Genomic DNA, 26,460 nt, shown 5'->3' on the forward strand with positions numbered 1-26,460 from the left:
GACTACTGGGGAATGATGGACTCACTCAGGGTTGCTCCTGGCTAAGACAGGAGCAGCCACCGCGTTGGATTTGGCCTTCATGTACCTGTCTGAACCGGATATGTGCCGTTTTTCACCTTCTTTACAGAAAATCCCTTTTTTTTCTCCAAACAGACATTTAAGTGCAAAGCACCAGTTCTCAAATGTTTGAGGATTTTGCGGTCATGAAACAATTTCCCCCACTCCAAACTCAAAGCTTGCAATCAAATCCCCAAAACGTGCAATTTTGGTCAGGTTTTAGCTAAAATTTTGGGGGCCTAGAGGAAATTGTCCTGGTTTTCAGGCACTGAAAAGCCCAGATGTTCTGGGTTAGGACGGCCACCATTTTGAATGAACTGTGAAATTTCTGCCTAGGAAAAACAAAAACCCCAAACCCACAAACCCAAAGCCTGGACCTGCTCCAGTTTAAACCACTGCGGTCAAAAGGGAACAAAAGACACATCAGACCTTGAGCTGCCTTTCAGGCGGGACCTTGAGCAATATCTCATGCTTAACATCTTGTGAAGATGTTCTCCTTTGCCTCCAGAGTCATGTTACCTTCACAGGTATCTGTCTCCGTCCTGAAGACAAAGCCCTTGGGGCAGGTGCAGGTGTAGCTGCCAGGTGTGTTGCGGCACAGTCCGTTGTCACACAGCAGGCGGTTGACGGTGCATTCATCGACGTCTGCGAGCAGAGACATGGGGTTTGAGCTACACCACCAGTGTCCACCCTTCTACTCTGCCAGCCCTACCGAGCTCTGGCATGGACGTTAATTCATATGAGTAGTTCCTTGGATAGCACCTTGTGCTCTTCATAGAATCATAGAAACATTTTGGTTGGAAAAGACCCTCAAGATCATCGAGTCCAACTGTTCCCCCACCCCTGGCACTACCCCATGTCCTGAGAATCTCATCTCCACATCTGTTCAACCCCTCCAGGGATGGTGACTCCAGCACTGCCCTGGGCAGCCTGTTCCAATGCCCCACAGCCCTTTCCAGGTCTGCATCTGGCTCGCAGCCTCACACGCTGTGTTCACGCCTCATGCTGTGTGTGCCACCCTCTCCCCTGAACTCACCCACGCAGTTCTTGCCCGTGGGATCTGACTCGTAGCCCAGGTTGCAGATACAGCGGTAGCTCCCACGCAGGTTCTCGCACATGCCATTGGGGCAGATGTCTGGGTTGAGGGCACATTCGTTGATGTCTGTACAGAGAAAGAAGTCAAATGAGATGGGCCACAGCAAACACAAATACAGAAAACTTCGACCTCCTAATTCTTCATTGTTCCTTGGTGTCAAGAGCCAGCTGGGGCACCCCTCAGCAGAAATCATAGAATGGTTTTGGTTGGAAAAGCCCCTCAAGACCATCAAGCCCAACCATAACCTACCCCTGGCACTGCCCCATGTCCTGAGAACCTCATCTCCGTCTGTTCAACCCTCCAGGGATGGTGACTCCAGCACTACCCTGGGCAGCCTGTTCCAAAGCCCGACAGCCCTTTCCAGGAAGAAATTGTTCCCAATATATGCAATCTAAACCTCCTGCCCAGGCCAGGGCTTCCCAGACACTGCTGGCCTTTGTCTCCATGTAGCTGGAGTTCAGTTACACCCCCAGGGAAACGCAGCCCTGGAGAGCGCTGAGTGCACACAGCCCGGGTTGTGGGCAGCGATGGGCCGACCAGAGCACGTCTGACATTTGCTTCTTGCTAGAAAGCATCTTATCGTTAGCCTGAGACTGACTTCGGCCAAGACACGGTGCCCTGGAATGAAGCCCAAGAAGTCACCAGGGTTTTTGCCTCTGGCTCGTTCCCATTTAGAAAGCTTTGCGAGGCCGGAGCTGTCTGGCTGCTTTGTGCTCTCCCTGCTGATCCAAGCACTGCCCAGGGCTGGCAGCGCAGCCACCGGCCTGACCTCTCGTGCGGCCGTTGAATTCAAAGCAGCCCCTTGGCAACACATCCCAACACGCGCTTATCACCTCCCTGGGAGACCGCAAACCCTCTTCTCCCGAAACCAAGGGAGCTGGAGGGCAAACAAGCAAGAGGATGCAATTGGTCACGCTCTTCATTCCCATCAAAGCAGGGAGGGAAGCCAAACCCCTCATGTGCATCCCCAGAAATGTAGTTCCTGCAGGGTGCCAGGAATCAACTGCTTGATTCAAAGCACAGCCCTTGGGGATGGTTGCTCAACGTTAACTCGTGGTGCTTTAGGGAGGAGAAAAGAAACGCACATCCCCTCTCCCCCTGCGCCAGAGCTCACATCCCACCCACAGACACCCATGAGCACAGAGAGAGGTTCTTGCACGCACTCCCACCCACCCAGGCTGTGCGAGCTGCCCTGCGCTTACTCACAACCAGCTCTCACGTACACGGGCGTAACGTGCTGATTTTCTCGCACAACCTCCACAGTGCCAAGTCTCTCACAGCACACGCTCCCACAGTCACACGGATGCACGCACACTCAGTTATAGAGCTGAGACCAACATCAGATGTGCCTGTCTGGGATACAGGACACGGGACGCACATACCTCTGCCATCAGCTGTTATTCCAATGCCGCTGCTGCAGAGAGCCTGGAATTCAGCTGTGGAGAAAGCACAACATTAGGTTTTCTAGACAGTTCATGCACAGGAACATGAATTCTGGGTAGTGTTGGATTATTGTTTGTTAAAATGTCAGCTCTGAGCTTCCAAGCAGTGTCTGTTTATACTTATGCAGCGTCTGTTTTAGAGCTGATAATGGCAGTTAATAGCCTAGCACTGTGAGAATCCCTGCAGTGAGATCAGCATCAGATTCATGGATCCAACCTAAATTTGTTGATGTATGGCATCCCTCTCCCCCACCTATGGCTTTCCTATAGAATCACTTTGATTGGAAGAGACCCTCAAGATCACCAAGCCCAACCATTAACCCAACAGGGACACTAAATCACGTCCCTGAGAACCTCATCATGTCACTGCCAAGCTGCCTGGGCCATCTCAGAAGAATGTTCCAGGGCCCCAGGATGTCTCTGAACACTTTCCTGGCCTTTTGCAAGCTCGGATAGAAGAGAAGCTCACCAGAGTTTTTGGCCGGACAGGGCTGGCAGGGCTCTCCGAAGCCATGGTCTGGGTTAGCACAGCAGCACTCCGACTTGGTGACGGCTCCTGGGAAGGGACGAGCGCACGTGCCCTTTTTAATGCCTCCGTAACAGGTGCTGCGCATGTGGGTGTCCACACAGACCCGTCCGTCCACCCCGATCGCCAAGCCCCCCAGGCACTCGCAGCGGAAGGAGCCCTCGGTGTTAATGCACCAGCCGTTCATGCAGATTCCCGGCGTCTCGCACTCGTCGATGTCTGAAAGAAGAAGCACAAACCGGGTGTTACCTACCCATGGGCAGCAGGACACGCAGACAGGGGCTTTGGGCTATTTTTCAGGGAAACCTGGAGACCAAGAGGGAGCTAGAGGAGCAATTCAGAGCATCACATCCCCTGTGTGCTCTGCTGTCCCTTGTGGTTCAAGGGAAGGAAGAGGGATCTGGACTTCTTCAGTCTCCTGAGACCCAGCCCATTCTCAGAGTAGCTTTGTCTCTGCTGTTAATTGGGCAGCGCCCAGAGAATTCACTCTGTGTCACAGCGGCATAGCAAAGAAATGCTGTGTTCTCCTCCTTTCTTCACTCTGCCTTCCCATCCTGACCTCCCTGGCTTTGGGAGGTGGCACACAGACTGTAGTGGAACATGCTGTAGAGGCTGGGAAAGCCATGGAGATGACCACTGCCAGCTCACTTTGGCCATACAAAGCTTAAAAACCCCACTTAACCTCCTTCAGGAAGAGGATTTAAGCTCTAATTTGCTCCAAAGCAGTGGAGGTGCAAGAACATTTTCCTTTGTGCCCATTCTGCTGAGAGGGGCTGATTTCTGGTGGCAGAGCAGATGTCTGGCAACAGCTTTGGTTTTTCTGAGCTCTCCTTGGCCTCAGACACATCTCAAGTCTCCAGGAACACGGACAGCAGGCTGGGAAGAGGACAGAGCCCAGGCTTGGGGAGCTACGCACCGACACAGTACCGCCCGTTGGGAGCCAGCACAAAGCCGGGCTTGCAGATACACTTGAAGCTGCCGTCCTCGTTGATGCACATCCCGTTGAGGCACATGTTGGTGGTGGCACATTCGTCATGATCTAGGGAGGATAAACAGAGAACATGAGCTGAGCCTGAGAGCTGCAGCAAGACTCTTCTGTGCTTAAAATCTCCCTGTCCCCCATTTCATGGTCATATTATTCCTTATGGCAGCGGGTGCTAATCCTCAGCTGTCCTGCTTCATCCCTGCTGCTCTCGGTACCCTGGTCGGTTGGTGCAGCTTGTAACAGGACTTAGACACTTGCTGCTGGAGGCAACAACTCTCACAGTGATGGAGAATGTCCTGCTCACGCTCCTGGACCCCAAAAACTCCAGGAGCACAAGCACCCTTACAAAATGCCTTCCTATTTCAGTGTGACTGTAGCCTTTCCTCTCATTTTAAGATGTACTCTGCCTTAGCAGTGTCTACCTGAGATGAAGGGAGTACAGCACAGATTAATCACCCAGGAGGACATAGTTGCAGCTCAGTCCCAACCTCTCCAAGGCCACAGATGATGGCAGATCAGGGAACAGCTTACCAACACAGTTCTTGCCATCGGGGGTGATTTCAAAGCCAGCGTTGCAGATACACTGGAAGCTGCCATCAGTGTTAACACAGCGGCCGTTCCTGCACATCACTCCGTTCATGATGCACTCATCGATATCTGGCGGGGAAAGAAATGGAAGAAAGTAGTGGCAGGTGGAGTGAGAAGTGGTTTCAGCTTAATCTGGTGCATGAGAACACCAAGCAAGTGCTCTGAGACACTCAGAGCGTGCCCTGCTCCAGGATCACACTCTGTGCAAACTTCAGGAGATGGAAAAGATGTGGGGAAAGCTTTCTGTCTGCTCTGGAGGCAGCAAGAATGACATTTGTGAGGTTAGAGCTCTGGGATCTCAGCCTCTCCATGACATCTTTGTGAACCTCCTGCCCCAGGGCCACCTTTGCAGTTCAAACTATCCCAGGGCTGTTCAAGTCCATGGAGACTTCTCCTAACATGGAAAAATCAGCTTGAGGCCAGCCAGAAAAGGATCTGAATCACAGATGCAACAGGGTGTCCCTTCACAGAAGGAAACCTCAACAGAAGTGCTGTGTGACCCACATGGGCCAGATTCTTGTCCTGACAGCTACAGAGGTCACAGCCGAAGAACCATATCCAATTTTGGCAAGAAAAGATAAAGAGAAAATGAAGGAAGCTGAGAAGATAAAAACAAGGACAATGAGAAGCTTGGAAACCTTATCAATGAGAGATTGAGAGAATGGCATTTGTTTAGTCTAGAAGGGAGATGTGACAGGGGGGTTACAAGTTGCAGTTTCCCAAGATGTAAAACAATGTTGTAAATGAGATAGTGACGAAGCAATTTGTCATGGCCAGAAATAATTCAGCTTAAAAGATTTAGTTTGGAAATCAGGAAAAGCCTTTCCCATTGTCAGGCAAGTGGGGGTGGGCTTTGGAAACCCCTTCAGCAGAAGCCACTGGACAGCAAAATAAATAAGTAAATTTTAAAAAATCAAAGATCAGGCACTGAGAGGGAAATTTGCCTTTGCTTCTTGTTCACATGGGACGTCACCTTCCCATCACTCTTCTTTAGCAGTCCCTCACCTAGAGCACCATCTTGCTGCAAGACAGTGACAGAACAACGTTGCTAGAAACCACAATCCTTACGCTGATATAAAAATGCCTCAAAATCCTATCTTTTTTCAAAACGAAGTGTTGTCATCTTTAAATAGCACTCTGCTCTTGAAAAGGACTCTGTAAGTTCCTTCATTGCTGCTAACCAATTTTATGGTAGATAAAGGTAAAGAAAACCTCTTCTTTTAGACAGATTTCAGGACACTTGGCAATTGAAGTAAGTTGTTCTGAAATCCCACCTGTGCTAGGGACTCCTCACTCTGTTTTCCCTTTACAACCATCTTCCTTTGGTACCTGAGTCTTTGATAAACCTGCTGGCCATCTCGCAGCACCCTGCGTCCTCCCGAAAGGAGGCGGAGAACACTCACCGATGCACGCCTGCTTCGTGGGGGTGCTCTGGAAGCCTTCGTGGCACTTGCAGTGGTAGGAGCCGGGGGTGTTCACGCAGTCGCCGTGCACGCAGGGGCTGCTGGAGCATTCATCCACATCTGCACGGAGGAAAACCCAACCCGTGAGTCACTGTTACACACAGCAAACTGCCAGGATAGGCAACGAGGGCTGGAGGAGAGGAGAGGAAGGGGAGAGGGAAGGGGAGAGGGAAGGGGAGAGGAAGAGGAAGAGGAAGGGGAAGGGGAAGAGGGGAAGGGAAGGGAAGGGAAGGGAAGGGAAGGGAAGGGAAGGGAAGGGAAGGGAAGGGAAGGGAAGGGAAGGGAAGGGAAGGGAAGGGAAGGGAAGGGAAGAAGAAGAGAAGGTTCTGGGGAGACCTTATTGCGGCCTTTCTGTACTTAAAATGGGCCAATAAGAAAGATGGGGACAGACTTTTGAGCAGGGCCTGTTGTACACAGTACAAGGGGTAATGGTTTTAAACTAAAGGAGGGAGATTCAGGCTGGACGTGAGGAAGAAATTGTTGATGCTGAAGGTAGTGAGACACCAGCTGTGCAGCCAGCCATTCACATGTTAAATTGGAACCCCAATTGGGAGGGCAGAGGAGACCACCACCTGTGCTCCAGGTTCTTTTTAACATTGCTCTCAGTGACATACAGTCTCTTTCGGTGGTTCTGAGTTGTGTTGTTGCAGTATCATTAGACCCTACAGGGAATAGTAGGAGTGGAGGATAATCTGGAGGGTTCACCAGTTCCTTAGTGATGTTGCAAATGTGAGCTCGTGTCTGGAGAAACTGTCTGATGGCAGTTGGGCGCTGCAGTACCTCTCAGTAAGGAATCTCCAATTACTAATTACTCCAGTTACCTATACTCCAATTACTAATACTTTACTCACCGATACACTCTCCGCGCACATCCTGCTTGTAGCCCATGTTGCACTCGCAGCGGTAGCTGGACGGGGTGGGGATGCAGCGGCCGTTCAAGCAGAGGTTAGTGAAGTGCTTGCAGATGTCGATGGTCTGATTCAAAGTGGCGGTTCCTGGAAAGCACGGAGACAACATCAGGGACTGGACTGCAGCTCCCCTAATTGTCCCCAGGGACTTGGTGACAGACCAGTGATGTTGCTGTGCCCTGCACACATGGGGCTGCAGACTCAGCTGCCTCTGAAGTCGCTGTGGTACCTGGCCCTACCCCACTGACATGCACACGATGGTACAGCCTCTCAGAAGCAAGGTGAAATCAATATTTATTGACACCCAGTGCATGATCACAGGCTTCAGCCCTTAGCAGGGCTACCCGGGGATGCACATGAGAGGGGTGTGTAAGGTGGTGGGAGAAATAGTTTTGTCTAGGGGAGGCAGAGAGCAAGGTGGTGACATGAAAGCTTCGTTCCTATTTGGTAATTAGACAGATATTCTGCACCGGAGCCAGCCTCAGCTCCCCTGCTCTGCCAGCAGACGCTGTTTGATCTGCTTCTGGGCTCAGCATCCTGCACAGCGTTAGTGTCACATCCCACCGCTCCCCCCGTGTCAAAATAAACCTCGTAGCTGGCGTGGAGCACAGGCGCTCTGCTCGTGTGCGCAGGGCTCGGAGGAGCGGGCCAGCACGCAGGCAGACGCGCTGCCTGTGTTCTGAGACAGGCAGCCAAATCGGGTCAGCACAGTAAGAAAGTCATTTTAATTACCAATGCTTGAACTTCCTGGGCCCATTCCAGGGAGACCTGGGATCCCGCCTTGTCCATTTGCCCCATTTGGTCCGATGCCTCCAGGCCCGTTGAGTCCCGGTCCAACACCATTGGGCCCGAATCCAGGAATTCCTGGAAAGCTCCCAGGGAACCCTGGCACGACTGGGAGTCCTTCGATGCAAAGCCTGCGGTACTCATCTGAAACAAAACAGCTGCCTTAGCGCTTTTTCCAAGAGCGCCTGGATCCCTCTCCTGCTTCTGCCAGAACGCAGAGAACAGAGGGATGGAGACGGATTGATGGGGAGAAAAGAGGGTGGGTGCTGATGGGAACAGGACAGATGGGCAAGGAGGGTTTTAACACCCTCTGGGCTGGAGCAGATGATGAGATAGAGCTTGCCAGGGGGTTTGGCAACAGCTTCTCGGTGCGTGTGGGTCAGCTGGCACTGTGGGCTCCCTTCATGCAGGGAAGGACAGGACACAGGAGGGTGCCAGACACTAAAGCTCTGCCCTGCTCAGAGCTGGCGATGGAAGAAGACAGGCAGAGAGATCGATCTACAGTGCTGGGCCTCCTCAAGGCCTCCCGGGCTCACCCTCGTTTGGCCCTGAGTTTCAGCGACAGCACGAGCCAAAGCGAGCTGAAGAGGTAGGAGGAAAGGGATGATGAATTCTTGCCTTGGCTGAACTCATCTGGCTCAACTTCAGCTGAGACCCACGTAGGAGAGCCAGCATCCCCGTGTGACCTTTCTCTGGGTGTTAATGTTGATGATTTTCCACGTCTGCGCAAGCCTGGGGCACTCCCGGGTCCATGGGAGCCACCAAGCAGCGTGTAGAGGAGAGCTCCTTTGTGTCGCACTTACCAGAGCCGCGGACAGGACACATCTCGGGGGTCTGGGCGATGGCCCAGCAGCGCCCGGAGTCGCAGCAGCACTGCATCTTGGTGTACTGGCCGGGGAGGTCCCCGGCGCAGCGCCCGCCGATCAGAGCGGAGAAACACGTCCCGATCCGCTGGTCTGCGGAGAGGGAGAGAAGGAGACGCATCCATAACGTCTTATCGCCGTACTCTTGCTCAGGGCCTCGCTGGCTGTTCCCAATGGTTTCTCCTTCCAGTGTCCCAGTCTGACCTCCTGTTCTGCCTCATCTTCCCAGATCATAGAATCATAGAATTAAAGGAGGGGAGGTTCAGGGTAAAATACTGGCCCAGATTGCCAGAGAGGTGGTGGCTGAACCATCCCTGGAGACATCCCAGGCCAGGCTGGACGGGGCTCTGAGCACCCTGAGCTGGTGAAGATGTCCCTGCTTATGGCAGGGGTGCCACTGGGGAGCTGGGAAGGTCCCTTCAACCCAGACTAATCTATGATTCTATGACCTTTCCACAGCCACCACTGCCCAGCGCAGTCCTGCACATCTCAAGCCTGTCAAGGACCTGACTCTCCTTCCCAGAATTGATTTAATGTCAAATGTCCCATGTCCCAGCCTTCTCATGTCCCAGCATTCCCCACCAGGTCCCAGTGGTCCCAGCACCTCCCACCAAACAAACGGAGCTGTTCGCAATTCCGCATCCCCAGCCGGATCGCTCCCATTCCCGGTGGATGCTGTTTCAGGTCCTGAGTTAGTTCCCACACCCTGGACTGGAGAACGAGCCCTGGATGGTGGTCAAAGCCTATGAGCCTGGCCAAAGCCACAGACACCAAGCCTGGCACTGGCGCTTGGTGTGTGTGGCTTCTGGACAAGGCCCAGGAGACTGAGGGTCTTTCTCATGTCTAGCAAGTTCCATCTGGCACCAAGTCCTCTAGGAAAACCTGGAATCTTCCACTCATTCATCTCCCGTCCTTGTTTCTCAAGTAAATTAATGAGGGGGAAAGTCTAGTCTGATTTGTCATCTGTGCCTCTAGACTGACATTAGCCAGCAGGCTGACACTTTCCTGAAATATAATTGAAATTAATTGCATGGAGCTGTTTGATCTGTGGGCTGTGGTTACATTTCTTCTCTAATCACAGCTCAGCGACCTGCAGAGGACAGTGACCCCGTTTAAAGCCAGGGCGACTAAACCAGCAGGTCTTTTCCCAGATACGCCCTTTCCGCCATTCCACAGCACCGAGTTCGGCAGGATTAGTCCCTTTTAGGAAACTTTCTCCACCAAGGGACTTGCAGAAAGACAGACAGACCAGGAGAAGGGAAACCTGAATGAGAGGATTGAATGCAACACTGGATTAGCTCCTAATCCTAATGAAGTCCAAGCCACATGGGTGTTCAGGTCACCTCAAGCCCTGCTCTCTGAACAAGCCAGGGCAGGAGAGCGGGGGCTATTCGGAAAAGCTGCACCTCAAACCCTTGACGGGTGTTTAGCTAAGTGAGGGCTTAGGGCTGAGCCTAAGTGAACTTCTAGATCTGAGGGTGGTAGTTTGGAATAAACCCTTTGGCCATTAGAGAGGACGGATCCCACCCAGCTCCTTCTCTTCTCCTGTGGGATGCTCGCTGCCCCAAAAGCTGTGATACAGGGACAAAGAGCGATTTGGAGCACCCAACCTCCCTCCCTGCAGACAAGTGCTGACAAGTTTGACAAGGCAGGGAGGTCACAGCAGTTTGTGTAAGGGAGGGAATGGTCCAGCCCGTATTCATCTGGACAAATGTTTATTCAATTCAGCTGTCTTGCTGCAGTTTGTAATAATCTCGCTCAGAAATGAAGGTCACAACTAATTGAAAACTCATCTGGAGCTGCCTTGGGCAGAGAGAGGGGTGGATGGAAAGAACGGCGGGTCCCTGCGGTCCCTCTGCGACCTCCTGCACGACCACCCACACGCTGGAGGTGCGAGCACAAAGCCGCCGTGGTTTTGTTCCGCCTTCCTCTGCAGCTGTTAAGGGAACAGGTTTGCACAATAACCTCAGTAAATCAGATAACGCTGCAGGCGAGGAAGGAGGTAAAATTCCCCGTGAGATTAGACGGCGCGCAGAGGCGGGGGATAGAGGCACAGGTCTGTTGGAATCTCTGCTTCAGAGAGGCTGTAGATGCTTGATGAGGTCCAGCCAGGAGCGGGACAGCAAGAGATGGAGTTTGGTCTGCTCGTGGTAGCGGGACAGGAGCGACTCCAAGCTGGACCCTCCTGCTGGGCTCGGGCACAATCTGCACCCACCTGGCTGGGCCGGGATGGCCTGGGGTGTGTGTCCCGACGGCAGGAGCAGCCCCGCACCAGGACCTGCACCCCCAGAGTGACAATCCAGCACGGCTCATCTCTGCGTCACGTTAACGGTTCTACTTGATGATCTTGAGGGTCTTTTCTAACCAAAATCATTCTACGACTTCCTCTCTGGGATGTGTGCAAGGTGTCCAAGACCTGAAGCGCACCTGGGAGTGATTTTGCAGTTTTCATCCTGATGAAACCCTGGTTTGTTTATTTGGTGGCGGGGCAGGGAGAGATGGAGGGATAGAAAGTGCTGGCACCGCTTCCCAGGGGAGAACTTTGAAGGGTGAGGATTCCTCTCACTCTGTGTCTTGTCCCTGAGAAACTCAAGTGACCAAACCCAGACAAATTACTGTTTGCAAAAGGCTCTGACTACAAAGGACCTGAGGGCTATTATTAACATCTCAGAATGGATCTGCAACACAGCAGCATGGAGCCAAAGGTCTTTCTCCCACCCAAGATGCCCAATGGTGCTTGGCTTGCAAGGAAAAAGGGTGCGAAAGGAACCTCATACTGCGGTGGGGACACTTAGTCTGGACCAACGATGCCATCATGTGCTCTCTGGTTCTGGAAAACTGACCTATTTCAGTCTTGCCCGGGTAAGATTAGATGGCGGCATCTGTCTTGGTGAAGAGCCACGCCAGGCCAAAGGCACAAAGCATCCCTCTAGGCACAGGTCCCACCAAAGTGTGATGCCCACTGCACACCTTGGCCACCAACGCTCCTGCTGACCCACCACGGTGAAAACAGGGCAGCTCTGGGTGTTCTTGCAGGACAGTTTCACTGCTCGCAAGTGGTCTAAAGAAATTCAGCCCCTGGCTGTTCATTCTTCCCCAAATCCACCTCCCAGTTCAACTGTTGTAAGGTCAGGGTATAGACGCATCCCTGAAATGATCTGATAAAATCTGGTTGTCTCCAGCAGGAAACGCTTTACAAATCTGGACTGAATGACCCAGTTCGCAGTCTACGTTCCTATACAGGTTCACACTACGGAGCCTTTCTACACCCTCTGGCTCCTGGAGATGTCCAGGCAGAGCTCAACATCCCTCCCCAGCTCCTTATCGATCTCTTTTGAGCCTCTGACCCTCACACCACATCCCTTCTGTCATTTCTTGCCCTCGGAAATGTTGTCTCCTCATATTTCCTTATCCCCTTGCTCTTTCCCTTCCTGGACAAAAGGTTTCTCCAAGCAGGTGATGCCCTCAGTAACACCCTCACAACCTTCTCTGAGCCCAGGATTTGCAATGATAAGCAAGATCAGGCCCAACCTGGATCTTCGGGCAGTAAATCTGCTGATTTTGCCCAAGAAGAGATAAACCCCAAATCTCTCAGAGCTTTGCTGCACTATCAGGAAAAAGAGCAAAGAAAGCGAAGCGCAGGAGCGCTGACTTGCAATGAACACGGGAGCACCATGTGCATGTCTGGAAATGCATCTAAAAGGCCATTTTTCTCATTTGAAAATTATTCTTCTAAGCTGTTCTTGAAAACCAACCCATCATAATGGAAAATAAACTTCCAAAAAGCTTGCAGGCTGCTGGAGCAGATCCTTGTGCTGCCTGCAAAACCCCGAGCCTGCCTTTTACAAGCGAAAATGAATGGAACTGTTATATGAAAATGTGTGGAACTGGATTCTTTGTGTCAAGCACAGGTGGTTGAATCATTTAATAAATGAATAAATGTTCATTTCAAGCTATGACGGACTTTCTCCAGCTACGCTGCTGTTTGCAAGCAGCTAATGAGATTTGGGATCAGCTCAAGCTCAGTGTCTTGCTGTTTCAGCTGCAAAAACTACAGGAGATTATTCAAATGCAATAAAAAGGTGTTTACTTTAGTAAAAAGGGAGGGAAAAGGGATGGGAATATATCACGGCTGCCACCATAAAGTCACCACATACGCAGTGCTGGTGCCCCGTGATATATGAGACACTGTGGTCATTTCCAGTCTAAACATCTGAGAGGTGGCAGTGACAATCTCTTCTGCTCTCTCCTGATGCTGTTTGTGCTTTAAGGGTGGCCGCATTATTTATTAATTCTCAATTTTCCGAACTATTTATTTGATTTATGTCATAGGATGTAAATCGCGGGCATAAACTACCCCGCGCTCTCCAAAGATGCGCTAAGACCCCCTCAAACGATAGAAGCGGAGGTTGCAAAATACGGATCCCGGGGCAGCAACACCCCGATGGTAACGGTGCATTTTGCCAGAGAAAATATTGTCTGTCCCAAAATGTGACAGCACACGAGCAGAATATATGAGCTCAGGGAAATGGCTGGAGCATGATGTATTGAGTTCAGATGCAGTCATAGCCCACTGCAGCTAACTAAGCTTTGGACTATTTTTAAATGTAGGCTTTCTAATTTTATTTGGTGCTCGTTTCTCGAAGCACTTGGTTTCAAGGGAAGTGGGGAAATGTCCATATGACTCATCCGACGGCCGTCACACCCTCTGGGGCTGGGAAACAGCGAGGAAAAGAATTTCATTCTCATTAAACTCTATCAGATTCCCAAACACGGTGACTCGTATGTTCTACTTTACAACATTTTTCTTTCCGGAACTAGAACATGATTAATTTTCAGTCCAGGTTCTACGGATATAAAATAAATTGGAAATGTTTGGGGGTTTCTTTCTGTCTTAATTTTCAGGACTCCCAACAGAAAGCTGTACCTGACATTTCCCGTTGCACTAACAATGATCTTTGCCTTTTCTTTTGTAGTTTCTCTTTACAAATCCTTGCATATTTGCCTTTCTAAAAGTGAATGAACTTTCCAAACAAGCAGACAAACCCTGGGATTCATTCTGACAAAAGTGAAGTGACCCCACTGAGAGCAAGTAAACAGAAAGCTGATCTATTTATCACAGAAACTGTTGTCTGTAACAAAGAGAAACGGACCATCAAATATTTACAAGGCTTGAAAAGGAATTTTGATGTGTTAAACATGCAAGATTCACTCCAGGCTCTGTAGTCTGGAACAGGAGAGCTCGGCAGCCTGGGGGAAGCTTGTCTGGAGTGACGCCAGTTCGGGGAAGTTTTGGAAATACAGACACCCTGAGCACGGGGTGAACAGGGACGGAGCCAGTGGAGCGGCACCCAGCAGCCCCATCGAGCCTTTACAGTCTGCGGGATGAGGAATTTACACTGAAACGCTGGCCAGAGAGGTGGTGGATGAACCATCCCTGGAGACACCCCAGGCCAGCCTGGACGGGGCTCTGAGCACCCTGAGCTGGTGAAGATGTCCCTGCTCATGGCAGGGGGGGCACTGGGGGAGCTGGGACGGTCCCTTCAACACAAACCATCTGTGATTCTCTGATCCTTCCTCAAATACACTGCTACCCCAGCCAGACACCTCCCAGCCCAGTCCTCCTCCTCGTGTCCCTTGTCAAACATTTCAAGCACTGAGGCACCTGCAGTCCAAGTTACAGAGATGGAGGAAGCTCTGAACTGCAACAGCATCAAAACCTGTGACTGGGACAGACGGCGGCAGCCACTGCATGTGCAAGGACGGCACACACAAAAAAGCATTTTCCAGCTATGGCAGGAACAATCACAGAATCCCAGAATGTCAGGGGTTGAAGGGACCTGGAAAGCTCACCCAGTGCAATCCCCCCATGGAGCAGGAACACCCAGATGAGGTGACACAGGAAGGTGTCCAGGCGGGTTGGAATGTCTGCACAGAAGGAGACTCCACAACCCCCCTGGGCAGCCTGGGCCAGGCTCTGCCACCCTCACCCCAAACAAGTTTCTTCTCATATTTAAGTGGAACCTCTTGTGTTCCAGTTTGTCCCCATTGCCCCTTGTCCTATCACTGGTTGTCACCCAGAAGAGCCTGGCTCCATCCTCCTGACACTGCCCCTTTCCATACTGATCCCCAGGAATGAGTCCCCCCTCAGTGTCCTCTTGTCCAGCTCCAGAGCCCCAGCTCCCTCAGCCTTTCCTCACACGGGAGATGCTCCACTCCCTTCAGCATCTTTGTTGTTGTGGTCCTGAGATCTATTTAGTGTCTTACCAATGCAGCGCGATCCATCGGGGCTGGTCATGAAGCCGCGTGGACAGGTGCACACGTAGCTGCCCGCGGTGTTGGTGCATTCGCCGCCGTCACACACGCCGGAGATCGCGCCACACTCATCCACATCTAGGAAATAAAAACACAACAGTGGTTTTGTCTCCATGCAAAGCATCTCCTCTCATCTCCTCTCCTACCTGCAGTGTGGGTCTGGGACCAGATTTGGGATCTCAGGGGACAGCAGCTGGTGTTACAGGTTGTCATGGGACACTTGAGACCGTAAGTCAGCTCCGAGCTATGAATCAAGTGACCTGTGTGTGGGCACTTGACTCTCAGGACTCGTCTGGGTGCAGGGTTGTATATTTTTTTCTATTGCCAACTGAAATCTGTTTCAGAAGCTGAGATGGAATTAAAATCCAACCTCTAATTAATCCACCCAAAGCAGTTGCTTGGTGGTCATGGTCCAGGTGCTGGTAAAAGGCAGAAGGAATATTTGCCAGATAGTTTTTACAATGGCAAAAAAAAGTCTTGGCAATAGGTAAAATAAATTATTTCTTTATACCTTTATTTATTGTGTTTTAAATCTATCGTGCTGTTGTGAATGGATAAGGAGATTTTTATATTGCAATTGCCTGGGGCTGGCAGGAAAGTAATGAAAAGGAACTGGTCAAACTCTGCTCCTCCGAGGGGATTTTTCCGATGTGAACAGCACGGTCTGATGGCATTAGCATGTGTGGGGGTTGGAGCTGCTGCAGGGCAAAAACTAATCTGAACAACAACAGAAAAAGGCAGAACAGCACAGGCCTCTCATCCGGGAGCAGGGATGGAGGACGACCTGGGGAGAGCTCATCCAACAGAACCCCAGAATCCCAGAATGTCAGGGGTTGGAAGGGCCCTGGAAAGCTCATCCAGTGCAATCCCCCCATGGAGCAGGAACACCCAGATGAGGTGACACAGGAAGGTGTCCAGGCGGGTTGGAATGTCTGCACAGAAGGAGACTCCACAACCCCCCTGGGCAGCCTGGGCCAGGCTCTGCCACCCTCACCCCAAACAAGTTTCCTCTCAAATTTAAGTGGAACCTCTTGTGTTCCAGTTTGCACCCATTGCCCCTTGTCCTATCACTGGTTGTCACCGAGACGAGCCTGGCTCTATCCTCCTGACACTCTCCCTTTATATATCTGTAAACATTGATGAGAATGCAGCGCTGAAGGCAGCACACAGCCATGGGAAAGAGGCACCTGAACCCACCCATCGGGACCAGGAGAGATCTGTGCTGGGACCCGCAGACCCGGCTGCGATGATGGAAATGAGCTGCAAGGGCAGGTCAGAGACATTTCTGTAACAAACGGGTGTGGGCTGTGTGTGCCCAGTGTGAAAGTGAGAAAAACTGGAGTTAGGAAGGAGATGCGTGAGTGCAATCGCACAGTGCCATGCAGTGGCTGGCGATGCTAGTGCAGCCCTGCAGATGGAGGGGAGAAACACACAGGATGGTGTTGAGAGCGCAGTGCTCTGCAGTCCCCAAAAGAGAAGGTGAAAACCGAAGCTGAGACGTTATAAATGCAGAATGGAATGAAGCGGATAGACTTACACCGATCGTAAATAATCTTTGGCCTACCTACCCTCTAGTTCTCTGAGGCCTGGGATGGACGGATTCAGACTAGACACAAAGAAGGAATTTTTGACACTGAGGATGGTGAGACCCTGGCCCAGGCTGGCCAGAAAGCTCAGCGACAGACCCTGACAATGTACATGTTGAAATGAGCTGAGCTGAGCTGCATTTTGAAGTGAGGCTCATGGTACTGACCGAGACCGAAATAATCTTCAGTCTCCCCTCCTCGCTCACGCACCCTGTTACAAACAATTCCTGAAGAACCAAGTGAAATCTCAATTTCAACGTGCACAAAATTAAGCCCAAGTGCACAGGGCAGGTTATACGCTCATCTATCAAGCTGGGGAGACGCGTTCCTGTCTGGCTTCTTAGGAACTCTGAAATGCAGCTTTTAGCTAGCCAAAGATTTCAGCCACCTTTAGCAAGCAGCAGAGCTGTCACCTCTGTCCTTGCAAAGCTCCTTTGATGCTCAGAGCCCCCACAGCAGACAGACAGGACTGGAAACCTCCACAGGCAGCAACGCAAATCTCCAGCAAACACTTCCCCCACCTGGGCCCCTGCAGCCAAAAGAGATTTTATCACTACAGCCTGCCCTGTCCTTTAATTACAGGCCTGTGTTTGGTTACAATTTGCAGAGCACTGGAAGGGAAAGAGCTTTATGAAGCGAAAGCTGGTTGTGCTATTAGATATAAGAGCTTAAAACTTGTGCACAGCTCTCCTGGTTTGTTGTACCGGAGATCTGGAGGCCAGCTGACGGGCAGGCATCGCCGAGACTTAAACATAGCCTGAGTCATCCAAGAAAAAGCAGACAATTTGTGGGGGCAGCAATTGCATTCCATTCCTAAGGAAAAACAGAGTTAATTCAAAAGGTTAAATCAAACTTCAGCTTTTTTTTTTCCCCTTGAAAATCGCAGCTCAGACAAGAGCAGCGTTCGCAACCCGAGAAACGGGGCAAATAAAGCCAGAATTTCTCAAGACTCCTCGCACATCCTGTACTTTGAGAAACCGAGCTCTGCGTTTTGTTGTTTCCGTTCCTCCCCACCGCATTTGCCGCCTTTATTTTCTCTTTGTAAAGCGTCTCGTAGTTTTGATTCATTCAGAGCTGAAGCCCACGGAGCGCTGGACACAGCGGGCCGGGTTTGTACACCTCTCATTAACACCAGCCCCGGGTAGGGAACGCTTCCAACTCCAACCTGGCTCCTTCACAACTTTTCCAACTCTCTGTTAAAAATTAAAGCGACATTCTGTGCGCTCTGCTCTTCAGACAATGGCAGAATTCAACGCAAACGTTGATTTTGGATCCGGCCTCCAGCTCGCTGGGTTGGAGTTGGCCTGATCGTTAAGGCTGAAAACGCTGGAAGCCAAAGGCTACAAGAGCTTCGGGAAAAGAGAGTTGCCTGCAAAGCCCATCCCACACGGTGCCCACAGACATGTTGAAACCCCAACCTTTCCATCTATTAAAGAAAACACAGGGATTGAGGGAGGAAATCTCCGTGTGTCACGTAGCAGAGGTCAGGCCTCATCGGCCGCCCGGGCCGCGCGGGCCTGGCCTTCCAGCGAGCACAAAGAAACCACAGAGGAGGGGAACGGAACCCTCCAAACCACACCAAATCCATGGAAATGAGCTTTTAATGGATGCAAACAATGGGCTCTTCTGTGGACGTTTTGTAAGCAAGCTGAAAACACGCTAATAAAGCGGCTATCGTGTTCCATTTGTGAGGAAAGTGGGCCAGACTACCCGCTTCGCTCATGGAAAATGCAGGAAAGCTCCTCCCAATTCAGAAACATGAAGGAGATTCGACTGAGTAAAAAAAGAACCTTGTCTTCCATAGAAAATTCAGTATTTTGTGCGGTGGTGACAAAAGACCGGCCTGTAGGGACATAAGTGCTATCTAATATGTCACCCTGTAAATGCTAAATAGAAAGAGATGGAAAAAAAGAGTTGAGATTCATAATTACAGGATATTTTCTCTCTTGGCAGAATCTCCTGGAGATGCCAAAGACTCAACAAGGATCTACCCCAGACAGATTTGAGCGGAGCTTGTTGCACAAAGCCTGCACTGGCTTTCACTCCCTTGCCTGGTGTTTTCCATGTCCTTTTTATTTTGTATTTTGTATGTTATCATCCTGAAACAATTTTGGATGTGAGACACTTATTCCTTTTGGGGCACTGGAAAGCATCCTGGGTGAGATACCGGCATTACGTACTTCACTGATAACGGAGCCGGCTTAGCGCTTTGTTATGCAGTAGAGGAAGGGCTATTAAGAAAAATAAGTTAAACTATTGGCAGAGAACCACTAAAATTATGGAAAGAAAAGCTTTATCCAGCCGGTGATTCCACCCTGTGGAATTGTTCCCTTAAGCGTAATTCTTATGGTTGCTTCTTGGATAATGCCGCTCTGTGTAACAACCGCTGGCCCTCTAAGATTTATTGATAAACGTCTTTGTAGCAGGAAAACGCGTCTGATTTCAGCTTTGATGTCTCCTCTCTTCATTTCGCACTATGATTGCTGGGAGTGCTTTCTTGTGTCCTCCTCAACAATTTGTGTCTTCCAGCAGTGCCAAGAAGTCAGCTGGGTATAAAACCGCCCTCCTCTTGCTGCTCACACACTTCTCATCCCCCTGCAAACCCCAGTGGATCCTGCAGTTTCCCAGTCCTCCCGTAAAACAAACGTATTATCTGTCAATTTAGCGCTAAGCTGGCAACATCTGCCCTCCTTGCTCATCTTTTCATACAAACACGATATAAACGCAAAAATCCTTTGGCATTTGCAAAGCTGGTTATGTTTGCAGCCTTCCCCTTCGCCACCCTCGATCCATCCCTCCCCACCGCTGCGTTTCGTGGATCGTTCAGACAGCGAGCAGGCAGCTCTTTGTGCCAGGAGTTTCTCATTATATGTTGCGCAGCTCCAAGCTCAGGAACTCTTGATCCCTCAAGCTCCCCTCAGATTACAATGAACAAGAGCATAAAATAAGCCGCTATTTGAAAGTGTCACATTCATTAGAGATGAGCTGCAGAAATAACTCGGGAACGCAGCAACCCTGAACTTGGAGGATATTTAGGTTCAAATCCAAACGCGATGTCGTGCGCACGTTTTTTTGTTTTGCGGATGGAAAAAGGACGTCGTTTTCCTTCTGGCGTTGACCAAAATTCATCCAGTGTATCCAGCTGCAGCCCCCTCCATTATCAGCACAGAAGATCTCGCATAAGAAAAGCATCTTCATTCTTCAGGGATTCAGGGACTGAAAACGGAGCCTTAACACCAGGTGCCATTTGTGTTAAGAGATAACTATCACTATGGGAAACAAACAACATTATCTCTACTCCTGCCTATTCCCACCAATAAACAGCCCAGAGAAGATTAGTGGTACATGCTGCTGTGTTAATGAGGGAGACGTCATTAATCAGCAGACACAGTGACACGAGCTCTGACCTTTGGCTCAAACGCAATCCCATCTGCTGACTTCACTCCCTCTTCTGAGCAAAAAATACAAGCTCCTGGGAATTAGGGAAGAATTTAACGTCCACATTTAATCTAGTTTTAATATTTCCTGGATGCTAGGCTTGGATAAGGCATCTGAAAACAAGAGGAAACCGCCTCCTTTTCCTACAGTAAGATGGTCTCAGTGCAAGCTGAGAAATCCCTCCTTTCACCAGCTATAAAGTTAGTGCAAACACACTCAACAAGAGAACTCCTGCAGCTCTGAGATTTTAGGCTTGGAGCACACCTGCGTAAAGAAAATATAATCTTCTGCTTGTGGTCATTATTTTGATTAAAACCCTTGGCTGAGTGAGGAGGTTACGTGGACTGATTACAGCAACTTTGGCAGTACAGATAATTTCAGCAAATCAGGAATTTGGTGTTGTATCAGCATCAGGTGTCCCCTTCACCTCCCGACTGCCTGGTGGGGACATGCTGGTGATTCACGTCTGGGAAACAAGACGTCGAAAACAACCAGTTTAGAGCGACGCTCATGTTTATGTCATTCCCACACAAGGACCCATAGGCCAGTAAATCACAGCAAAGGAAAGCATCCTCTTTTGGTGGTCTCCTTAGCAACTGAGGCAAGATAAGTGATGGAACAGACACTGAGGATGCTGGAGATGTCTCTTTTTATGGCCATCCAGGAAGGAGAGTGAAAGGAAACTGTTTATGGCCACATCACGCTGCTTTTGCAGGCGTTCTGGGAAGCGGGGACCCACACAGAGGCCCCTCGCATCTGGATGACAGATTCAGACAATGGATTGTTTTTAATCTTGGTATATAGGAGATTCCAGCTAAACTGATTTCATATGTGCTTTGCCTGGTCCCCAGCCAGCACGGGTGAGGCAGAGCAAGGCAAGAGTCATTTTTTGTGTCCTGAGGTTAGGCCCACGGCTCTAGTGCAGTCCAGCCTTGGCCCGCTGGCCGGCCAATTGCACGGGGCATCCCTGGGTACGGAGAACCGGTTCTTTGCCCAAAATGCACATAAAAAGGCTGGTTTGGATTCTACTTGGATGGCAGAGCACTGCAAGAAACCCTTCTGTTAACATATTAGAAAGCGTCCTGGCATCCCGCCGAGGAAGATCCACAGGCACAGAGATCTTCTCGACATCATGTCCGTCCGCCACTAGAAGGATTAACCTCTACAGTTGGTGTCTCACTTTGGAAAAGTGGGCTGAACGCAGGTCACACACTGACACAGAGACTACTGCAGTTATCCCAGCAAGGGATAAGTCCAGATTGCAGGGGGTGGAGGAGCAGTGACGCTCCTTTCTCCAAGAATTGTTGGGAGAAACCTCATGGGACAACACGTGCTGTCAAAACCCCGGTGCCATGGGGTGGGTTGCTGTGATGCTGACTCCTTTAGGAGCTTTATCTGTGTAACTTTGCCACCTGGAAACAAATTCCAGGTTAAATGTCTGGAATCTAGCACATTCATCATCTCTTGTCTTGGTTACAACAGAGCCTTGGAGCAGAATGAAAGGGGAGTGGAGTTTCTGAAGCTCAGTAAGGTGGGATGCAGCCACACCAACGCAACAAACACGTTTTATCCCTAAAATGGCAAACACGCCAGCCGGGTTTCATTAGGGTATGTGGGAAAGAGCTTTAACAACCAAGGCAGGAAAAGTTTAATGCTGTTTTCCTTTTCATTTGCCAGATGTTTGGAATATACAGCAAATGTTTATTCCCCTGCTTCTGAGAGGTGCAGCCTGCCTGGCAAGGTGTGTGTCTGGCACACGAGCACCGCTACAAAATGCTTGGGGAGAGCGTGTCGTCCCTAGAGAGCTCCGCACACCCCTTGGAGACACACTGAGCAGTGATAAAGGAGATGCTGAGCTTGGATATTAAGGAACTGGAGGCAGACTCATGAAGAGGGCTCGGACTGGTGGCACTGGGAAGTTTTAATAGAATGCACCTCATCCTGCCTGTGCTACAGAAATGTGTGCCCTACAGCACAGACCAGACATGGCTTCTCACTGTCTAGGTGAGTCCTGAATTTAAGGAAAACAGCAGATCAACTTATCCCGAGTCCATTTTCCAACATGCCTCGATGCTTGCAGTCCTCCCTTCTACCTGGAAGCTGGGATCAAGGCTGGCATAGGAGCAACTTCCCACCTCAACTTTGCCAGCCTTGAAGATGCCCTGTGAGCAGAATAATTCTCAAGTTTTTAAATACTCTCAGAGTATCTCTGGGAACGGGAGATTCTCCAGTTTTCAGACGCCGTCGTGCTCTCGGCGCGTATCCGGGCACGCCGTGCTGAGCAGTCTGGCGAAGCCGTGCACAGGTCTGCGCTCTTACCTTCACATCTGTGGCTGGTCTCGCTCTGCTTGTGTCCCGCGGGGCATTTGCACTCGTAAGAACCCACCGTGTTGATGCAGTTGCCACCTTGGCAGAGGCCAGGAATGGCTTGACATTCATCCACATCTATAGGAAGAAGAACAAAGACGTTAGAAAGTGCAACCGCTGCAACAAGACCATAAAATGCAGGTTACAATAGACAGCAAGAGAGTTCTCCTCTTCAGCCTTCCCAGTTTTACCCTATAGACACTTGCCAATGTGGGATCTGGGCTGCAATTTTGGCTTTTGATTGTGGCATTTAAAGGCTGAAATTAGACGCAGAAAGGAATCCAGGCAACTCTACATGGAGACCCCTGAAACCCATCAGTGGGGAGAAGCAACAGCGACTCCAGAAAGGCTGAGAACGGAATGAATAACACATATTTTAATTGCTTGTGTGATATCAAAGGAGCTACAACTTCTGTTTTGAACTAACAATAGCAATTACAGAGCACAAGTGATCATGTTCCAGTGCTGGGACAGAAGCTCCAACAACAACAGCAGCGCAGAATGAGGGTATATGGAAGGCTGTAGCTTAGTTTTAAACCTGGAGAAACACCAGCCTGATTCGCTACATCTTGTGGGATGGAGGAACATCACCTGAGAACCACAGCATGGCCAGAATCTTTAAGAGATCATAAGTGATCCCGTAAGAGACCTGTGGTGATGCTCTGGAACATACAATGATGGATTCAGCGAAGTTTACACAGAGAACTGATCTCTGTACCGGGGCTCCTGGCACTCATACATCACCCACCCTTCCAGCGCACATCAGGATGGACAAGGGAACACCCTGGAGATGCTCAGGGCATTTACCTTGGCAGGCTCCAGTACGGATGTTGGGGATGAAGCCTCGGCGGCAGGGGTGAGGTTGGGCAGGGCACATCTCGCACGGGTGGCCCCAGGCCCGTCCGATGGTGGCACAACACATGGTCTTGGTGCAGACGATCCCGCTGAGTTGGCCCTGGCACATCTGGTTATTGACTTGGCTAAAGCAGGGACCGGTACGGTAGTCTGAGGGAGAACAAGAACATCCACCGGTTAGATCAAGACACGAACACGAGGTTTTCCGGCTGACACACAGAGTGTCTATTTCCTTCCTTCAAAGTCAACAAATTCTGGGAAAAAATAATGAAAAGAACAAAAAATGAACATCAAGCTGGAGGTGGTGACCTCCTTTCTGCTGTGTGCTTCATGCGCTCATCTAGAGGTTCTCCAAGCCAGCTCTTCATGGTGTCCCTCAGGCTCATCCCATGAACTATACCTATTGTAGTAATATGCCTTGAGTCGCTCTCTTTAAAGACCGGCCCTACAACAAACTCAAAATACAAAACATCAAGGCAAGGGGCAACGACAAGGCTGCAAGTTCACCTGTTCTGTGGAAGCGCTGGGGTCAGCAAAGCCTTCAAACTTCATTTTAGTTCGGGGCAAAGGTACATATGGAGCTGACGTGATACACGCATCTCACGGACAGCCTTAGGGCCTATGAGTCCATGTCATGTATACGTATATGATGATGGACATACCTTCCTGCCCATCGCTTCTGCTTGGCTGGCAGAGGAAGAGCCCTAGATCTTGCCCACAAAACATTCTGGGAGAGAAATTCCAAACCTTCCTCCGTGATGTCTACTGTAAATCCCGCAACGGGATTTCCTGCAGAAATACCCCTCATTGGGATTAATTACTTTGGTTTAACTCCTGGCAATTATTCCTGGATCTTTAAAACCCAGATATGGCAGAAACAGCCAGCCTGTTTCACATTCCCAACGGGATCCTCCTATCCCTTAAAACCAAAGAGATTTTGAAGGGCTTGTTTGCACAAAGGAATGTGGGTTTGCCACTGTCTGGGCTCTTGTGACCCTTGATTTGGGATATTAGCACAGCAGGCATCCATCAGGAAACAAAATTCTTGAACAAGAGGTTTTTTCCTTCTCCTGGGAATAGATGAGTGCATACAAGTGTTTGATCTGTGGCTGGAAAAAGGACCTTTAACCATGTTATTGTCAGACCAGAAAATTCCACGTTAACTGTCTAAGGCAGTTAGTTGTTGGTCAAATAGCTGTTATTTCAAATAGTCTGGCTGAGATTGGCGAAATTGCTTAGAGAATTTTGATGTTGGAGCGCCCAGTAATTAGTAACTGCCTGTGAACCCAAATACCTAGATTAGCCCCCAGCTGTCTCTGCAGTGAAACATTTGAATTTGACATGCAAAGCAACAAAAATCTTGTGTGGAGGGTGGTTATACCTAAACCATGAGCCACAGGCAGCACCGGCACCCACATCTAATCATAGCTCTGTTTCCAGAAATGTCTTAATATTATTAATAATATTATCAATGGTATTGATGATAATAACATAATAATATCATTTTCTATTATTATTGTTATTACTGATATATAGACGCTCAACAAAGCAAAGCTCCACTTCTTGGCCTGCAAGCTCTCAGATACAAATCTTCCCACTCATGATCTTTGCAATCAGCTCCCATCTATTTAAACCCCAACACACATATGCAAAGAACAAAAAGCAAGGAAAACCATAAAATAAGTGGATGGAGACAGAAAACTTTCCTCATCGAGTGGTAAATAAAAGCTGTGTGAGGTTAATCTATGTTATAATCACAGAATCACAGAATGGACTGGGTTGGAAAAGCCCTCAGAGATCATCCAGTCCAAGCCTTGGTCCAACTCCAGCCCATCGACTAGATCATGGCACTAAGTGCCATGGCCAATCTCAGTTTCAAAACCTCCAGGGCCGCTGAGTCCAGCACCTCCCTGGGCAGCCATTCCAATCCTGACCACTCTCTCTGCACAGAATTGCTTTCTCATCTCCAGCCTCAATTTCCCCTGGCAGAGTTGAAGCCCATGGCCCCTTGTCCTATTGCTGATGCCTGGGAGAAGAGCCCAATCCCCACCTGGCTAGAACTGCCCTTCAGGTAGTTCTGGAGAGTGCTGAGCTCAGCTCTAAGCCTCCTCTTCTCCAGACTAAACAAGCCCAGCTCCCTCAGCCTCTCCCCATAGGGCTTGTGTTCAAGTCCCTTCCCCAGTCTTGTTGCTCTTCTCTGGACCCGCTCCAGCACTTCAATCTCTTTCCTGACCGGAGGGGCCCAGAACTGACCACAATACTCCAAGTGTGGCCTCCCCAATGCAGAGCACAGGGGAAGGGTCACTGCCCTTGTCCTGCTGACCACGCTCTTTTGGATACGGGACAGGACACCAGTGGCCTTCTTGGCCACCTGGGCACACTGTTGGCTCATGTTGAGCTTCCTGTCCATTATTCCCCCAGGTCCCTTTCTGCCTGGCTGCTCTGCAGCCACTCTGTGCCAGCCTGGAGCGCTGCAGGGGGTTGTTGTGGCCAAAGGGCAGGACCCGGCACTTGGCCTTGTTGAACTTCATCCCATTGGAATCGGCCCATTTTCCCAGTCTATCCAGATCCCTCTACAGAGCCCTCCTGCCTTCCAGCAGGTCCACGCTCCCTCCCAACTTGGTGTCATCAGCGAATTTGCTGATGATGGTCTCAATCCCAATCCCACCTGGCAGCAGGTAAGGTAATCGTCCCACCTGGCAGCAGGGTAAGCATAAGCTACATGGAAACCACACAAGAAATCCTCCCCTATGTCTGGGAAAGAATCAATTAGTACAATAATTGTTTGTTTCCAGCTTAATGCTCCTTCTGATTTATATTTCTTGAGCAGTTGGGAGCGCAGTCATATTATAAATTAATGCTGATAAAAGTGTCAAAAGAAGTTTGGTTTGTGGATGTCAGCGAGAGGCAAAGAGCAAGAGGGATTGGGGAGAAAAAAATGTAAAAGGGCAATTATATTGAATTTACATTGGTGTAAAGGTGTCACGATCTCATAAAAATGCCTTTGTTTGGAAAGCAGAACAGAAATATGTGCTATGTTTGCAATGGTGAGTTACCAAATAATCACCTTTTGGGTTTTGACCTAAATTTTAACAAGATACCAAAGCACATGGTCCTCATTAATGTCTCCTGCCACGCCAAGTGCAAAGCTTGAGTTTGTTCTAGTTCACGTCTAGAAAAGAAAC

At 50.0% G+C, this 26,460-nt stretch overlaps 1 protein-coding gene across 1 annotated transcript in view; it reads right to left on the bottom strand.

Moving 5' to 3' along the window:
* The window catches only part of FBN3 (fibrillin 3), a gene marked incomplete at its 5' end in the record, with an annotated part of 92,838 nt that overhangs the window by 30,308 nt on the left and 36,070 nt on the right, over positions 1 to 26,460 (bottom strand). The window contains 13 exons of the mRNA XM_082071837.1: positions 577 to 702; positions 1,094 to 1,219; positions 2,536 to 2,589; positions 3,065 to 3,340; positions 4,038 to 4,160; positions 4,638 to 4,763; positions 6,098 to 6,217; positions 7,009 to 7,152; positions 7,798 to 7,995; positions 8,655 to 8,807; positions 14,982 to 15,107; positions 22,373 to 22,498; positions 23,228 to 23,425. Coding sequence (XP_081927963.1) covers positions 577 to 702; positions 1,094 to 1,219; positions 2,536 to 2,589; positions 3,065 to 3,340; positions 4,038 to 4,160; positions 4,638 to 4,763; positions 6,098 to 6,217; positions 7,009 to 7,152; positions 7,798 to 7,995; positions 8,655 to 8,807; positions 14,982 to 15,107; positions 22,373 to 22,498; positions 23,228 to 23,425 — 1,896 coding nt within the window. The remainder of the gene's footprint in view (positions 1 to 576; positions 703 to 1,093; positions 1,220 to 2,535; positions 2,590 to 3,064; positions 3,341 to 4,037; positions 4,161 to 4,637; positions 4,764 to 6,097; positions 6,218 to 7,008; positions 7,153 to 7,797; positions 7,996 to 8,654; positions 8,808 to 14,981; positions 15,108 to 22,372; positions 22,499 to 23,227; positions 23,426 to 26,460) is intronic.

Source organism: Streptopelia decaocto (assembly GCF_964273445.1).
Source record: "Streptopelia decaocto genome assembly, chromosome: 24".
NCBI lineage: Eukaryota > Metazoa > Chordata > Aves > Columbiformes > Columbidae > Streptopelia > Streptopelia decaocto.